This window comes from Gadus chalcogrammus, chromosome 20, assembly GCF_026213295.1.
Source record: "Gadus chalcogrammus isolate NIFS_2021 chromosome 20, NIFS_Gcha_1.0, whole genome shotgun sequence".
NCBI lineage: Eukaryota > Metazoa > Chordata > Actinopteri > Gadiformes > Gadidae > Gadus > Gadus chalcogrammus.
In genome coordinates, this window is record NC_079431.1 from 2,609,813 (window position 1) to 2,628,837 (window position 19,025).

The window sequence follows — 19,025 nt, forward strand, 5'->3', positions numbered from 1 at the left end:
CCCCCACCCCCCCCCCCCCCCCCCCCCCTGCCCCCATATATACAAGAAGGAGGATAGCTGTGAGGACATGGTCGGTCCACGGCAGCCCCCAGAGCGAGGCCATCCAGCACAGCTCTTCCGTCACACCTCCGCGGCCTCCGCTTCGCGCCCCCTCCGCCCCGACACGCCGCACCGAGGAGGGCCGGCCACCGGGGGGCGCTGCCCGCTCCCAGCCCTCAGGAAGCTGATCTCCTGCGTCGCCACGGAAACCACCGGAATGTTCCACGGCAGTTCTTTCCTTGGTTCTCTTAACAGCAGTAACTCCGGTGTTACTTGTTTGTTCTCATGTTTTGTTTCTTTTTCTCTCTAATAATGTATTGGGAGCTTTCCTACTTTTTTCTATGCATGACTTATTTATTTATTATTTATTTATTTATATATTGAATTTCCTATTCGGACTTTCATGATTAACAGAATAAAAAAAATTCAGTTGACTGTTTACGTGTTTTTGACCAAAGTTCATGGTTCACTGGTGATTTGGTTCTCGATGTATAACTCACTTCCCTCCCTTCCTCCCCCCTAAAAAAGCACTATCTTTGTACTGAAAATGAATTGAATCTGTTGCAATTATTCACATTTTGAGCGTTGACGAATCATGCCTTTTAAAGATTGACTTTTCACATGTGAGGAGAGTACTGGCAGCTTGTAGACTTAGAAGAAGCACATCACACAAATGTAAGATGAAATAAAAACCTCCTTTTACAAGTTTTAATGACTGTATGGTTGTACCGTAGGTGCAATAGTGGGTTGAATGTTGAACTTTTGCCTCTGCTTGTAAAATAGCCTTATGATGTAGAGCTGCACATGTAGGCAAGGCAAGGCAAGGCAACTTTATTTATATAGCACTTTTCATACACAAGACAGACTCAAAGTGATGTAGAACTGTACATTCATTCATCTTTGTCATCAACCATGTTCGGTGTTGACTATGTGCCATTGATGTTTTCTACTACTTAAAAACGTACATTTCTAACGCTAATTAGTCTTTATAGTAGGTCTTAAACGAGAGTCCCCTGTGAGGAATAGCTTGATGGAGGAGAGAGCTTGCCTTTTAAAGCCTTCTCTGTTCACTAAATGAAGGCTTACTGCTACAATGGCCAACAGACAACTTAAGTGGGACGTTTCTTTGTTCTTGCTTGCTTTGAAATCTAGATTGTACCTTTATTTGTTTTTTTAATAGTTGTAAATAGCAACATTGATGATGTGTTTAATGTGATATTAGGGTTTCTAGGTGCCCTGTACATTGATTTTATAGATTGACATGTGTCGGCCTATCCCTCGTTAGGGAATATTAGGCCATTAAAGATTGGCATGATGAATCATTAAATCTGTCCGTACAGATCAATTCTAGACTTTTAAGGGTTTGACTTAAATAGGATGTATTATATTAAACAGTACTTATAATTGTGTGATCTGACAACATAACTGGGTCAAACTGCTTTTCTCTGGACTCAACTGGCTTACTACTGTGTAGTTTAATGAGATGCCAATACATTCTTTTTAACATAGATCTGTTTTTCCTCTACCATTATGTGCTGTATCTGCATGAGATAGAGATTCTCTAGGAGAATTTCAACTGTTTATTCAATAATGTCAGATAAATGACATTATTAACATTTAACAACGATTATTTTTTCCAACGGGTTTAATACATGCTTTTGGATTTGGATTTGACCTTAGAATAACTGTTTCTGTCATATACCAAGTCGCAAGTGACTTTGTTCGTTGTGAAAGTTCTGTATAAAATATGACGAAATTGATAAGATGTTGTAATAAATCTTTTATTATCTCTCTAAATCCCCTTCCTTTTTTTATGAAATACAAATTGAATTTGTAATATCCATTTAGCTTTATTTCTCATAAACATTGACAACAACTCAATGATCATCTCAATGACACGACAATAGAGATTCATGTTAAAAAACTGAGATTTGCGACACCCAGCGTCTTGATTTGGAATTGAAATAGTCCAAGCAGTGACCTCAACATCTCGTCTAATTTATCGCGGTCTCTTTTGCCATCTGGTGGACAATTATATATCCGAATACAAGTAGTAAACTGTAATCATGTAACTTCTACATTTAAGTAAATATACACAATGCATTTTGCATATAATGATTTCTGAGTCCTAATAATGGCAAATGATGATTCTAATCAGGACCCTGATCATTTTACTTATATTTTCATGATGAGAACTGATTATTTGACATCAGAGAATTATGTTGTTTGCCACATGTTATAGTCATGCATGCATCCATTCGTTAAGGACTTTATATGTAAATAGAGGCAATAGATAGAATTCGTAATTTTGTAGAATTTAACATTAAAATCAATAATCCAAGATCCTGAGGATTTTTAACTCGGCATCGATTACACTTCCTGTGATAGCACTAAATGACCACCATTCGGCGCCATTTTCATTTAATTTAATAAATAGTAATTGACTGACAATGGTTGTGTGTTGCGTTCTCTCTCTCTCTCTCTCTCTCTCTCTCTCTCTCTCTCTCTCTCTCCTCTCTCTCTCTCTTCTCTCTCTCATCTCTCTCTCTCTCTCTCTCTCTCATCTCTCTCTCTCATCTCTCTCTCTCTCTCTCTCTCTCTCTCTCTCTCTCTCTCTCTCTCTCTCTCTCTGCTCTCTCTCTCTCGCTGCTCTCTCTCACTCGCTTTATCGCTCTCTCGCTCTCGCTGCTCAATTTAAAATAGCTTTATTGGCATGTTAAACAAACATCCCCCCGCTCTCTCCGTGTGTGTGTGTGTGTGTGTGTGTGTGTGTGTGTGTGTGTGTGTGTGTGTGTGTGTGTGTGTGTGTGTGTGTGTGTGTGTGTGTGTGTTTACCACTGGTGTGTGCGCGTGTGCGTGTGTGTTCACCACTTGTGTGTGCATGCGTGTGTGTGTGTGCGTGTGTGTGTGTGTGTGTGTGTGTTGTGTGTGCGTGTGTGTGTGTGTGTGTGTGTGCGCGCGCGCGTGCGCGTGCGGTGTGTGTGTGTGTGTGTGTGTGTGTGTGTGTGTGTGTGTGTGTGTGTGTGTGTGTGTGTGTGTGTGTGTGTTTACCACTGGTGCTGGCTCTCCTGAGTGGTGTCAAACTAGGCCAGCTTTGATTGCGCTTTGATCACAGCGGGTGGAATTGTAAATGTTTAAATATAGGTCACGCATCACGTGTGAACTATTATCATTCAACTTTATTCATAGGGCGGAGTAAGCCTATATCACGAACCTCAACCTCTTCTTCAATGTTTTTCTTTGCCTCAGTATGTTTTACCCATATTTATGTTGAGATTAATTTATTTAACTTATTCTGCTCCTTTTCCCTTATCATTAATATTATAAATTGTTCTATTACTCTTATTATTTGTACTATTTCCCTTTATTTTCAATATTTTTTGTCAGTCTGCTATTGGAAACAGCGCCCCCTGTGGCGAGGGGAGAGACGTGCGGCTGAAAACAAAAACGGCTGATTGCTTTCCCTTCCGCGTGTGCTGCAGAGTGTGTTGCAGAGAAGGCTAAAGGCACATCTGGAAGCGTTACATAAAACCACAGCATCCCCTGGAAAAAAGAACATTGCAGCGGTGAATAAAGCAGCTGATGTGAGTGTATATCCGTGGGGGTCTCCCTCTGTCTGCCCTCTCGGTAAACGAGCAGGAGATCGCGTCGGCCCCCATCATGCTGCTCCTATCACTCGACAGGTACTTCGCCCCCGAGCAGATTGGCCCTTCTCGTAATTAGGGCGAGGATTAAGTCCGGAGGGCCTCCTGTATGCGTGAAACGTATCGTAAATAAATAAAGCTGCCACCTTGCTTGAGGGGGTGTCAAGAAGTGTAAATGTCTGGGCCAGCTAAAACGCAAAATCGCATGCTCAAGGCCTCACGACGCAGAGCCTGGCTCCCCGGAGAGACGTGCAGCTTTAAGCACAGGCTTTAACCCCTTTTATCTGCTGCCTGAGATGAAACAGCGTGATTTACATTTAATTCAGATTATGCTAATCCGTTTGGTTATGTCCCAACCCGAACCGTCCTCATTTGGGGACACAATGCGCTTCCCTGCCCGCAGCACCCCTAGTACCCTGGCTATGTATGCCCCCCCATTGTCATTCAAATCTCCCATCATATGTGTGCCTTGCTTCATAATTAGGCTACGCTACATGCATTAGTAATGAGATATATGGCTGTGCTCGGTTCTGTGGCCGAGACAACCATTTTATTTTATTTTCGGGGTAGCAGCCCAGAACGTGCGACCGTACTGGTTCCGTTGGCGCAGCCTCGTGATCGCAGGGCGGCGGCGGAGCATGCTGCTGCTCTCTTGTGTTTTCTGGGGGATTCTCTCAAGTTCTGGTAATTACTGAGGGTCCCCGAGCTCTGCGACCGCCCTGTAGATAGCGTGGGACACTATCCCCACTGGGTGCACATGGTGATGATCTTGCTCCTACCCCCTCCCCTACGGTGTCTTCTCTGCATGGGAACGTCTGGAGGCGCCATCAGGAGTTTATCTGGTAGTCTTGGCTGGTGTGACTACCAGATAAACTCAGCTATTCCTAGCAGAGCAGTAGGGGGGCCTAAGTGTTTGTTGTTGTTTTTGCTGCGGTTTTTTTTTTTTTTTTTTACGCCAAATCCAAAATGGCTCTCGAGGTCTTGAGGGTCTAGTGTGGAGCAGAGGTAGTTTTAGTCCCTGCTGGAATTGGGGGGTTCTCCGGCTCCCAGACAGCTGGGTGGTTCAGGAACCCCAAATCTCTTAGATGTCTGCGTCTGCTTCATTATTCATCAGCCCAACGCAAATGATGATTCTAATCAGCTTCCACAATCTGCAAATGAGGCCTGATCGTTATTAACATACACGCAGTAAAGGGGCTTCCTCTGAGCCCTGGATGGATATTGCTGTCGTATACCTTGAAGATGGAATCCGCAGCAAAACACTGATCAAAGCACCGCACGTATTGATTCGGTTTCCCGCTCTTCAGCGGGAGGTGTAGAGTTGGGTTTCCTGCAGTTTCGCTCGTCTGAAGTTCCCACCCCAGACCTCTTTATGAAGTCTTTATATCATTATTACATTTACATCCCTTAATTTTTATTAAACGCTCTTCCACTTTATGTCCCCCCGTATTTAATAGGGCTCCGGCCATCCCATAAAGCATCTGCTCTTGACATTGGGCGAGGCATTAAGTCTGGCTGCTCCACCACGCTGCCAAGCCCTCCTTCCCAGCCACCGCTTAATACCCCCACCCGTCGTTCCAGCACCACCCCCTACCCCGGGGGTCCACCCTCACACTCTACACCAACCCCACCTTCTACCCAACCCCACCCACCTCCTCATCCGTCCTCACACTATACAGTAACCCCACCTTCCCTCCACCTCCACCACCTACTCGCATCCTCCCTCGGACTATACACCAACCCCACCTTCCACACAGCACCACCCCCTACCGCACATCCTCCCTCCACCCTCACCCGATGCACCAACCCCACCCGTCAGTCCAGCACCAATCCCTACCCGACATCCTCCCTCCACCCTAAGACTGTACACCAACCCCACCTCCCAGCCTCCACCACGTCCTACCTCACACCCTCCATCCTACACACACTACACACCAACCCCACCCGTCACTCCACCACCTCCTACCCCACGTCTTCCCTCCACCCCTCCACCCCTCACACTATACACCAACCCCAGCACCACCCGCTACCTCACGTCCTCCCTCCACCCGCCCCCTCCCTCCACCCGCCCCTCCCCCCAACCCACTCCGTCCACTGTCTTAGCACCACCCGGGACCTCCACCCCCCCCCAGGGTTGGCCCCTCGGCGGGCGCCTGCCCTCCCCTGCTCCTGGTTGCTGCTCCATCACGGCAGCAGGGTGGTGTTGATTTATGGTCGGGGCGTCGCGGCTGATTCCCCTCATTAGCTTCTTCATTATCCTGTCGGCCGTCGCGGCGGGCGCCATATTGTACCTCCCGCCTTTATTGAAGCCGCTCCTGGGATTGTTTTTTAATCTTTCTATTTTTCTGTCACTTTATCTTTCAATGTCTCTTTTTCTCCATCTTTCTCTTTCTTTCTTCTTCCCCTTCTCTTTCTCTTTCTGTCTCTTTCTCCATCTTTCTCTTTATTTCTTCTTCTCCTTCTTTCTCTTTCTCTGTCTCCTTCTCTCTCTTTCTCGCTCTGTCTACCTTTTTATCGTTCTCCTTTTCCTCCAGTCTCTGTCTCCTTCTCTTTCTCACTGTCTGTCTCTTTCTCTCCATCTCTTTTTCAGTCTTCTTGTCTTTCTCTTTCTCCTTCTCTTTCTTTCTGTCTCTTTCTCCATCTTTCTCTTTATTTCTTCTTCTCCTTCTTTCTGTCTCTTTCTCTCTCTTTCTTCTCTCTCTGTTCTCCTTTTTCTCTTTCTCCTTTTCCTTCTGTCTCTGTCTCCTTCTCTTTCTGTCCATCTCCTTTTCAGTCTCCTTGTCTTTCTCTTTCTCCTTCTCTTTCCTTTCTCCTTCTTTTTCTCCTTCTCTTCTCCTTCTCCTTCTTCTCTTTCTCTTTCTCCGCCTCTCTCCTTTCTTAATTTTGGGATGTGTTCTGTCGTGTTGGGTTTCTTATCTTTTTTGTGTAATTCATGGACATGTCTTTTCATCTTTTTCATAAAACATGTTTTAGTAGTCGTTGTTTATAAGTGGTTGTCAAGGTTACGTGTTGAAATTGAAAAAGGGCTCTAAGTATCGCCTGGGGCTTCTAATTTGTAACATAAGCCATATCTCCGTCAGGTTTTATGAGCACGCTGTGTGCGGTTGTGTGTAGTTCCTGTGTGTAGATGTGTTGATTCGATGATTTGTTGCATGCAGTTGCAGTGTGCTGTGTGTGTGTTGCTGTGTGTTCTGTGTGTTGTTGTGTGTGTGATGCTGTGTGTTGTTTTGTGTGTGTGTTGTGTGCGGTTGCAGCGTGTCATTGTGTGTGTGTGTGTGTGTGTGATTCTGTGTCGTTGTGTTATGTTGTGTGGCTGCCATGTGATACCACGCAGCCATTTCAGCCTAGCTTCACATCATAAACCAGCCGCCATTGTATTGTGTGCGTGTGACAGATTCTCCAATAGAATTCCCTATTATGTGGGGAAACCTCCAACATTCCTGCTCAATATTCATCCGGAGTGCCGGGCTATTGTGGCACGTGGTGGGGGTGGGGCCCGTGGCGACGGCGCGATGTGCACAGTAAGCATCTGCACCGCCAGCCGGAGCATCATTTGTTCTCTCATTATCCGGCAAAGACACTCCGAGCACCTATCCAAGGTTAAACCCAACGCCCTCCTCTGCATCACGGACGGGTAGATGGGCCGTCGCTCTCCGCGTCCAGGGGTGTTTTGTCCGATTTGGGGCGGGGGATTTATCGAGGATATTTTCATCATCACCATCAGCGCGGTGATTGACTTTCGGCGCGCGGCGGGCTCCATTACCGCTAAACGTATGCCGTTAAAGAGGCTCGCCTGGGGGGCGGGAGATAGAGTGGCCTAACCCGCTCAGTCGCACCTCACTGACGCCTCAAGTGGCTGTCGCCCCTGCCCCCCCCCCTCCCACTTTCTCCTGCACCCCTTCTTTCTAATGCACACCCACTTTCTCCTGCCCCTCCCCCACTTTCTCCTGCAACCCCACTTTATAATGCAACCCCTTTTTTTTTTGCACCCCCAATTTTTAATGCACCCCTCTTTCTCCTGTACCCCCACTTTCTACTGCACCCCCTTTTTCTCCTGCTCCCCCTATTTCTAATGCCCCCTCTTTCTAATGCACCCCCTCTTTCTAATGCACCTCCTCTTTCTCCTGTACCCCCTCTTTCTCTTGCTCCCCCTCTTTCTAATGCCCCCTCTTTTTACTGCACCCCCTCTTTCTAATGCCCCCTCTTTTTACTGCACCCCCTCTTTCTAATGCACCCCCTCTTTCTCCTGTACCCTCACTTTTGACGGCAGTCACGGTACCCCATCTTTCTCCTGCTCCCCCTCTTTCTAATGCCCCCTCTTTCTAATGCACCCCCTCTTTCTCCTGTACCCCCTCTTTCTCCTGCCCCCCCCTCTTTCTCCTGTCCCCCCTCTTTCTAATGCCCCCCCCATCTTTCTCCTGTACCCCCTCTTTCTCCAGCACCCTCCCCCTTCCTCCTGTACCCCTCTTTCTCCTGAACCCCCTATTTCTCCTCCCCCCTCTCTTCCTCCTGTACCCCTCTTTCTCCTGTCCCCCCTCTTTCTCTTGCGCCCCCTCTTTTTCCTGCTCCCCCTCTTTCTAATGCCCCCCCCCTCTCTTCCTCCTGTACCCCCTCTTTCTAATGCACCCCCTCTGTCTTCTGTATCCCCTCCTCATCCTTCTCCCCCGCTGTCATTTGTCCCAGAGATTAACTGTGGATTGTTCTTTTAGATCCGTCCTATGATGTTCTCATAAAGAGAAATATATGGTATATTTCTTTGGCTTTATGAATGAACATTCAGACCGGATGTTGTTAGACATTGCGTCGTAAAAAATGGCGGATTCCTGCAGCGTCTGTATTCTCGTGTCACACATTTTATTTTTTACTGTGTCATAATGTTCATACTTTTAATTTTTACAGCTACATCCACATCTGTAACTTTCATTACGTTTCCTTATATTTTCTGCTACGTTGCCTCAAGTCAGTCACATTTTAATGGGATTTCCATAAATCTAACGCCAGGATTTAAAGTAACGCCGGTCAGGCGTGAAGTTGCACGAAAAATAAAGTCCAGATGTGCGTCGGAACAAAAAGCTGCAGAGGCGTTGATAGAGCAAAGCTCCCCGCGTTCAATTTCTTTCACAATTAAGCCAGAATTAAGCTTGCCTGGCGTTAATGGGATTAGAGGAAAGGCCACAAACCCGCGGTTTAACCGTTAAATGTTTAAGAGCAGCAGCTGGGTTAATGAGTTGTGCACTCCTCGACGCGCCGTGGACCGTGACTCCCGGGTTCGGCGGGGCGGCACCGGGGACCGGCGCTCGCCGCTCGCCGCTTGCCGCTCGCTCTTTTACTGCCAGCATTAAAGTCTGTCTTCTGCATCTTCTGCTCTTAAAATATATATGGGGGTCGAATGGTGCCGGCTGTAAATCTGGTGTGACTGGCCGACGTGACGACGTAAACCCCCCCCGCCCCCCCCCCCCCCCCCCCCCCCTACCCGCTCGTGTTCTTCCTCACACCGTTCAGCGGGCCGCTGGAATGGAGCCATAACAAATGTAATCAAATGACCCGCTCTATTAATAATAGATGGATGGAGAGGCGGCCATTTTGTTCTTCGATTGCTGGTTATGCTTTATTATTTCCGTCGTTAAAGTTACCCAGACTGTTGCTCTGATGACAGCGTCGGGTGATCCGACCAAACTAAATTAAAAAAAAATTACAATTACATTTCTGTCTTAATGTTTCCAATATGATCGTTCTTATAATCGTCTCTTTCTTCGAACGCGGTCGATGACTTTAGAAACAACGATCTGTGATGTGGCTAAAGTATTTTAACTGCCTTCGTATTAAAAACCACTTGCAGACGAAAGACAACATCTAGTCTGAGACCGCAGAACGATTGCGACACAGACGCTCGGCCCAGATCTAAACAACACATTGGAAAACATTCTCAAAGGCAACAGGCTCCAGCAGAGAGGAAACCGTTCCATCTCTCAGGAGTGTGTACGTCGAGCGAGAGCAGCGGGTGGGCAGTAGGGAAAACATCAGCATGCCTTCCTCCGCTGTCGGTGGAACGCGATGTCTGATGAAGGAATGCCTCTCTGTTGCAGGCTCACCTCCGCCAACACCCACCACCACCTCCACCTCCACCACCACCACCTCCATCTCCTCCACCACCACCACCTCCAACACCACCACCCCCATCTCCGCGGAGGGGGAGACGGCTCTTCCTGTCGTCATGACGACAGCGACGGCTCCTGGAGGCCATTGGATGACTTCATCGGGTGACGTGAGTGCATGTGTTTTCTTTAAGTAAACGTATCAGATGCACGTGGATGCACTTAGTGCCCTGGAGGGTAACGCATAAACCGATTGTCATCTCCCCTCATCATATACCTGTAGCTACAGTATACCTACCCTTAAACACATTAGCCTATATGGGGTTGGATTTGATTTGTGATAATTATAGTATACATGCCTTCTTCCAAGCTGCCAAGATTTCATTATTGTAATCACATTCTTCAATGAACCTTTAATTGTGCTCCAAAAAAACACATAATTATTACATTTAAGGCATTTAGCAGATGCTTTTTTCCAAAGCGACTTACAATACGTACATTTGTCAGAAGAAAGAGAAACAATATATCGCTGTCGGTACAGTAAGGACAACCAAGTGCAAGCACTAACAATTGTTAGGTTAAACTATTTTGAAATGTATTTCCGCTAAAAAATAACCTCTAAATTGTAAGATCGGTCTCCAAACGGGGGCTTTGTCCTTCATGGGTTCTGAAATAATGTCCATGAGGTTTGCGCTGATATTGAATTCCCCCCCCCCCACCTCCCCACCACCCCACCTCACACCCCAGCAGAGGAAGCTGCTGCTGCTGCTGTGAGCTGATTGGTGGCTCTGATTAGCAGAACCTGCAGCTGGCTGCCTTCACCCCAGCACTTTAATTTAATCAGGACAAACAAAGACAGCACTAATCGCTCTTTTAATATTCCTCCATTATAGGAAGTGATGGCAAATTACACTGTTTTGGGAGAGGGGGGGGGGGGGGAGGGGGTCCTCCAGTCCTCTGTCACTTAGTTTGTTTTAGATTTGTTGTTCTTCGGTTTCGCTTTGCACGCGAATGCAGGCTGAGAATAAGTGAGAAATTTACACACTATAACATGGGCTGTAACATGTACGTTTGAACATGCGTGATTCAACAGCCTCCATGGATACTAGACATACGAGACATTCCAAATTAATATTTATTAACAATGTTTCCTCATTTTCATTCTCTCTATATTGAGTTAAAGGAAGATAGATTACATCCATAGCAGAATTCTTTCCTTTATTGTCTTAGCGGGCATTTCAATCTATTTTTCCATTAGCTTTCACAGTTTGCATCCTTGTGTAAAGAACAACCTGTCACCAGGCGATATGTCTATAAGCCCTGGTCGCTATTGATTGGTCCGTCCCCATGTTGGTATTGTCATAGTTTTATTACATTTATATCTCTGCTCAAACATCCTCGCCTTGTTCACCGGGACTCAAATCCCACCCCTTCCCCACCTGCTCAGAGGAGCAATAATGGGGGATTAGGGTGGCTCCATCCACATTTGATCTTTCCATCGCCTTACAAGACATGTCAAATAGTGAGGCTTTCTGCTAGGCCGTCATGTCTGGTTTGACAGCTGGGTCTTTTATTTTGGTAACAGAATTCCAACATTCCTCTTTTCAATGGGAGGTCTGTTCATTCCACACAGCTGCAGAGGATGAGTCGTGTTCCTGCACCCAAGAAAGATGGGTTTTATTGTTTGAAGTCTAGCTACATTTCGCTCTCTCATTTGGTTTATTTACAGATGTATGCCCGCGTTTTTCATTTAACTCTGAATTAGTGTGTGTAGCGCGTGTGTGTTTGTGTGTGCCTGCTTCTGTGTCTGCCTGTTGGAGGGGGGGGGGGGTCTGTGTGCGTTTGTGTGTGTGGATGTCTGGCTGTGTGTGTGTGTGTGTGTGTGTGTGTGTTTGTGCATGCGTGCATCTGTCTGTGTGTGTGAGATTTATGTGTTTGTGTGCTCAAATGCATTAGTGTGTGTGTGTGTGTGTGTGTGTGTGTGTGTGTGTGTGTGTGTGTGTGTGTGTGTGTGTGTGTGTGTGTGTGTGTGTGTGTGTGTGTGTGTGTGTGTGTGTGTGTATTTCTGTGTGTGTCTGTGTGTGAGCGCATGTTTGTGTGTCTGTGTGTGGTTGGATGTGTGTGTGCATTCATCTGTCTGCCTGTGTGTCCGCTTGTGTGTGTTTGTGTGTGTGCGTGCGTGCTTTTGTGTGTGTGCATGCGTGCATCTGTCTCTCTGTGTGTGTGTGTGTGTGTGTGCGCGCGCGTGCAGGCGTTATCATTCAGCACTCCAATCAAATCATAGCTTCCTGCAGTGAATTAGATTCCGATCCCAGACTCCATTAGGGAGACTCGGTCCGCACGCCCTGAGAGGCTGTGGACGGCCACAGAGGAACGGCTTCGTCTTTATGGCTTCCTGTCCGCTCGCACTCCCAGCGCCATTTGCTAATAAACCTCCATTAATAATATAGTACAATGCCCATTGATGTTGTTGTGTCCACCGCCCGGTGTACTAGAAAACACTACAGTAGGAGGCAGCAGGAAGTCTAACATGTTGACATGACCTGTCCCTGAAGAAAACATCACAGAAAAATAAAAGCTTCATGTTTTTCCCCCCTCCTTGAGACTCTCTCAGAGTGTATACGCGTTCTCTTCACGGCGTCCATTAGGAACCTGTACCGGCCCGACCGTTATTAACCCAGACCACAGAGAGGGCTTTGAAGCCTCCGCTTCCCAGGGTCTTATCAGGACTGAGTTATTATTCATCCTGCAGACGCAAACACCGGCGGAAAACACACAGCACCACCAGCTCTCTTCCACTTTGGAGGAGAGAGCTGGTCTTCTGGAGACAGACCTCCCAGCTAGATGAAGAGGAGGAGGAGGAGGAGGAGGAGGAGGAGGAGGAAGTGCTGTTGCACATAAAGAGAGAGATTGTCTTTGTTTCACGGGCCAAAGCAAGATTGCGCTTCGAGTATTGCAATCAAGAGCAGTGCTGCTGGCCCAGGCTGGCGGTACCGAACCCACTGCTTCTCTAGCAGGCCTGCCTCTACTGGTCCATTCACAAAACCAATCCAACAGTGTTAGGAAGAGGTAAAGGTGGGGTTGTCGGGGAGGCGTGCGTGTGTGTGTGTGTGTGTGTGTGTGTGTGTGTGTGTGTGTGTGTGTGTGTGTGTGTGTGTGTGTGTGTGTGTGTGTGTGTGTGTGTGTGTGTGTGTGTGTGTGTGTGTGTGTGTGTGTGTGTGTGCGGGCGTGTGTTGAGCAACAACAACAGTAGCTCTTTGTAACGCTATTACGTGACTTAACTTTCTTGCGCAACGCGTGTTAATGCTTCTGTCTTTGTGACAAACAAAAAAACGTATCTTATCATAAGCTTTTATCTTAATAACTCAATCTCAACCTCACATTTGGAGAGCGCAAACCAACGGTTGTTTTCGTTTTTCAATCAATCCTTTTCCGTTTCCCATTTTTGCGCTCATTTTTCACGCGGGGCCTTTTGATATGCTAACCAGCCGTCCGCCTGAGACATTATGATCCATGGACTCCGCTGGGCCAGATGTCGACCAGGCGCCCCCTCGGCTCCAAATCACAATGATTTGATATTCATGGCCTGGTGCCTGCTGATTGGACAGCAGCCCCGAGCCAAATAACCCCGAGCAGCTGCTCTGATTGGACGGAAACGTATGCATTCCAAAATGCATTAAGCCCAGACGCTGTGGCGGCAGCAGGACAGCCGGGCGGTATGTATACAGTACTGTACCGTATGTATACAATAATGAGCTGTTTGTATACACTAATGGGCTGTATGTATGCAGTTATGAACCGTATGTTTACAGTTATGAGCCATTTGTTTACAGTTATGAGCCGAATGTATACAGTTATGAACTGTACAGTAATGGACTGTATGTATACAGTTATGAACCGTATGTTTACAGTTATGAGCCATATGTTTACAGTTATGAACCGTATGTATACAGTTATGAACCATATGTTTACAGTAATGGGCTGTATGTTTACAGTTATGAACCATATGTTTACAGTAATGGGCTGTATGTTTACAGTAATGAACCGGAATGAAAGTATCGGTATTCAACCATATCTACACAGTAGTGAACCGTATCTATACACTAATGCACCGTATGTATACAGTCATGAAACGTGTTTAGAGTAATGAAACATATGTTTACAGTTATGGACCGTATACAGTAATGAACCGTATGTATACAGTAACAAACCAGTATGGAACCATATGTTTACAGTAATGAACTATGTATACAGTTATGAACCATGTGTATACAGTTATGAACTGTATGTTGACAGTAGTGAACCCCTATGTATGCAGTAATAAACAGTGTGTATACCATAATGAACCGTGTGTATACAGTTATGAAGTAGCGGCAATGTTAGTGGTTGTAGATAAGGTTGTGTTGGTATCCACATATGTACTTACCGGAAAACTTTTATTATTTTACTCAGATATTGTGTCTTTCCTGTGAATTTGCAGACTGGGAGAATCAGCTCATGGTTTCCTATCTGATCATCGGTCATCGAGGCATGAAGGCTGAAATACAACCCTGTTGGAATCTTGGTTCCTCCTAACTGTTGGACTGTTTGGGAGGTCTTATGACTACTTTGTGATGTGAATCTACCCAACAAAACCTCACATTTTTAATGCGGTAACACAGCCTAGCAATACGATGTATAATGCGCATTGATGTATGACTTACCAGCTTGCACATACTTTGGTATTGATTTAATGTCTCTGTGTGTGTGTCTGTATGTGTGTGTGTGTGTGTGTGTGTGTGTATGTATGTGTGTCTTTCTGTTTTTGTGTGTGCTTCTGCAGTGTGCGTGCGTGTGTGCATGTGTGCATGGATATGTAAATGTGTGTGGGTGAATGTGTTTGCGTGGGCTTTTGCATGTGTAGGTTTGTGTGTTCTTATGCAGTGTGTTTGTGTGGGTGTGTGTGTGTGCGTGTCTGCATTGATATGTAAATGTATTGGTGCGTGTGGGTTTGTCCATGTGTAGGTTTGTTTTTGCTTCTGCAGTGTGTGTGTGTGTGTGTGTCTGTGTGTCTGTGTGTGTGTGTGTGTGTGTGTGTGTGTGTGTGTGTGTGTGTGCGTGTGAGATAGAGCTGGGGCGTGCGTGTGCAACGTGATAATTATCGGTTATGAAACGTCTCTGTCCGGGAGCGTGAGTGGCTCCTCTCCGGGCTGCGGAGGAGTGAGCGAGCGAGCAGCGAGTGAGCGAGCAGCGCCGCAGTTGCATAAGAGCGGAGAGAAGAGCGGAGAGAAGAGCGACGGACAGCCCGGGAACCTCGTCGTGATGTTTAGACGTCACGAAGCCCAGCCCACGCGCTCTGACTGCTCTCACGCAGAAGGAGTGAGTCACGCAAAAACTTTTGTTTATCAACACGCGGGCGGAGGGAACACGACATGCAAAAGGTGTGTTATGTAAATGTGAGATTTCAGAACTCGATCTGTCAGATAGAGTTCTGTGGGTGTCTTTACGTAACACCAGGGCGTTACTTACACGCGGAGAACTGTGCTCAAGCTTACTTTAAACCGTTCTCCCTAATACTGATCCACACTAATACATCTAACCTTAAATCAGTCGAATAGTCTTTTGATTGAATATAATTCAAAGCAGGGATTAAATCCCATATTTATATATATATATATATATATATATTTCTTTTTTTAATAATGTTTTGACAGATATTTTTATCAGAAATATTTCAATTCCCCCCTTTTTTAATTCATTCACAGGCTATTAATCTCTGCAGCGTTGTCATTTTCTGCGCATATATATTTCCTTTCCATTTGCTGGGGCGGTGTATTCCTTCTCCACCTCATTTACTTGATCAATGGCGTCCCCCCCGTTTGTTTTCTGACCTTCCACTAAACCCAAGGCGGTGTGACTCTGTGGTTGGTTTTCGCGTGACGACGGCTAAAGATAACACAGCGTTAAAGACTATAACCGTACACAGCTCGACGCTGCGGTGTACATACAGTAGTGTGCAGTCACCATGGCTCTGCTCTCGATTCCTCTTATGCGGAATAGAAAACACACCATGTATTAGCCAGCCCCTGTTCCTATGCATTCTAATCAGTGTGTGTGTGTGTGGTGCGTGGCGACCTTGCAGTTGGATGGCAGAGCGCGATAGCAGTCACGCCATACATCACTGTCAGGCCGTAGACAGGCCCGCCACCACCCCTAATCTGTTTGTCCTGGTAAAATATGGTGTCGTTTGCTGGGGGAAGCTTGGCGCCGCGTTCACACTGCCAGTGATTTTAACCTGTTTTTATTCTTTTTGGTGGGGTGCTTATTGTTTTTCATGAAGAGGGGGGTTTGCCTAGAGACGGTGTCCCTGCCTTACCTCTCGGGTCGTTCTGCTTTGAGCTGAATCGTTCTGTTTTTCACGGAGCCAAAGGTGTATTTTCAGGGGGATTATTCCTCGGATGTTGTTGCCTATTTGTGTGGCGACTTCAGTGGCCGAGCTGTAATGCAGAACTCAACCCATCCGCTCCCAGGATGGGTCATTCAGGACAGGATTCAGACGCTGGGCGCCACAGCGGGAGGCCGTTTATACTGGAAGGTGGCCTGGGTCCAGAGCTCCCAGTCGAGGACTCCCAGTCCCAGGACTATAATGCTCTGGTTCTTGCTTCTTGCTGGTCGCAGTTATGTATTCTAGGTTATATAATGTTGCGTAACGTCTAATCCTTACTTCGGTGCGAGGAAGAGGGAGAGAGTTATTTCTGTGCTCTCTGAAATTCTCTGAATATCAGGGGTACACAAAGCCCTCTCTATATTCTCGTATGTTTTTCTGGCCTTCTCTCCTTCTTTCAAACCCTGCTTTGTCTCCTGCAGGGCAGTAAATCATGAGTTCATGAGAGTGAATGTCTGCTGTTTCCTTAATGGCCTGTTGTGTGGATGCCGGGTCAGCAAAACATTAAAAGAACATTTTCTTACATAACGACCGCTCTGACCCAGTACAAACCGGAGCCATTACCTCGTAGCACGGCACTAATGGCTAATGGCTAACCCTGTTTCTGTGGGGAGACAATGGAAACTCAGAAACAAACAGTATCGAGTAGGCAGGATGTGAACCCTTCTTGGCGGTCTATTGCCTGTCTCTGTGATGTCTCCTGGATTCTGAACATCGTCCTTATTGCCTCGTCCTCATGTTCTTACCTTCCGTATCAATGCATTTTATTTGCTATTGCTTTGAATGAACAGCGTGTTGTTTTGCATTTTGTTGCATCATTTACATTTTGCATTAAGGGAGATTAGCGGTCGCATTTAACCAAAGCGACTGACAGCAAGTATATTTGTCAGAGAAACGCCAATATATCTCCCATCCAAACACGCTTCATGAATATATTCTTATTCTTTACGCCGATATCAAGAACATCCAAAGCATGATAAATAAATGACGTGCTTTATGATTACAATTGTATTCTGCACGTCAGTATAAAGAACATCCACAGCTAAATAAATAAAGGATGAATACACTTTGTTGTTTAAAATTATCGTTCATAATGGAGCTGGAACCCGGGCCCTAGCCTAGCGCACACACACACACACACACACACACACACACACACACACACACACACACACACACACACACACACACACACACACACACACACGGCTCCCACGGTTCGGAGGATTTCACGCGTCTCGGCGGGCACAGACGGACGTCTTTGTAGAGCGAAATGAAGTATGAGGCTGAAGTAGCCTCATGCCACGCTCCCCTCCCCTCCCCTCCCCTCCCCTCCCCTCCCCTCCCCTCCCCTCCTCGGAGGAGGTGCACACGCTCGGGACGCGTCTCAGAAAGGTACGGAAATCAATCAGTGTCAATTAGAGGAGCGTTCAAAGCAAAGCCACATCCTGGGAGTCAAACGCTCTGCCTACACTCAGCGGCGGGCAACGCAATTACGCGGCAAAGCTTTCCTAAAATGCCCACGTTTTGGGCTGGGGTTTGAAGTGGCCCGGCATGAGAGATCCCTTTTCAAGTTGTGATTCTTTTATCTGACACACACACACACACACACACACACACACAGGCCCACTCACACACACCACTTGGGTTTCGCCTGCTATGGAGAGGAAGGTTTGGGTGTGGTGGTGGTGGTGGTGGTGGAGGGGGTGGGGCTGATCATGGGGTGGCCTGGGGGGGTGGTGGTGGTGCTGGTGGTGGTGGTGTAGGTGGGGTAGCTTTCCCATTGAGCCACAGTAGCTGTCATCTGAAGAAGCAGCGTCTGATCTTCATAGCGCTTGTTTTGTTCACCTCCGCTGTGCCTACTTCCTCTTTTCTTTTGGATCTATTTGGATTTGCCCCCTCTCTCCTTGGGGGGCCGGGGCAATAGCTGTCAATAGCCCCAGCCGTGTGTATTGATTGGTGAAGCTCTGGGTAATATGTGTGTAACGGCGGCCTGACCTCCACTGATCCCGTCTCGAGTGTGTGAGCGTCCGTCTGTGAGTGTGAGGGGGGGCTGAGTCGGGGAAGGTTATATCTGGTGCCCTCATTTGCATATCCTCTTCACTTACATCATTAGAAGCCCGCAGCGCAGGAAAACCTTCACACACACACACACACACACACACACACACACACACACACACACACACACACACACACACACACACACACACACACACACACACACACACACACACACGAAGGCAGGCGGATACACACAGACTCAAACACAAACACAGAAAGACTTGAGACCGCTTGGAAATGTATTATATTATTAGTTGTTATTATATCATGACTATCAGCTGCTGTGAGGCTCTGGCAGGGGGTGTCGTTTAAATGATAATGACGATTAGATAAAAGGAATTGCACGGTAGATATTAAGATATCAAAACTATGATGCACAATGTCAGCTAATTGTATTAGGATTTACAGTTTGTAGATTGGTGACTCCCCTTTGTGTCTTGTGATTCAACTCTGTTTCTGTGACGTGTTCACAGTTGAACTCTGAGGGGGATCGGGACCACGATCCGGTACAAGTGGTGCTTCACTGCTTCCGCCTGGTTTATTAGTTTCTTTCTTCAGTACTTCAGCAACACAAGCCGTTACTGTGGCAACTTGATTTAAAAAATCACATCCTTTCTCTCCCTCTCCATCTCTCCTTCTCCCTCTCTCCCTCTCCCCCTTTATCCCTCTCTCTCTCCCCCTATCTCTCCCCCTCTCTCTACCTCTCTCTCTCCCCCTATCTCTCCCCCTCTCTCCCCTCTCTCTCTCTCTCTCGCTGTC

General features: G+C 46.8%; 1 protein-coding gene across 1 annotated transcript in view; it reads left to right on the top strand.

Moving 5' to 3' along the window:
- Nucleotides 1-227, top strand: part of atf2 (activating transcription factor 2) — an 18,150-nt gene extending 17,923 nt beyond the window's left edge. Inside the window, exon 16 of the mRNA XM_056580327.1 lies at nucleotides 86-227. Within this exon, the coding sequence (XP_056436302.1) occupies nucleotides 86-227 (142 nt within the window). The remainder of the gene's footprint in view (nucleotides 1-85) is intronic.
- Nucleotides 228-19,025: the final 18,798 nt, after the last annotated feature.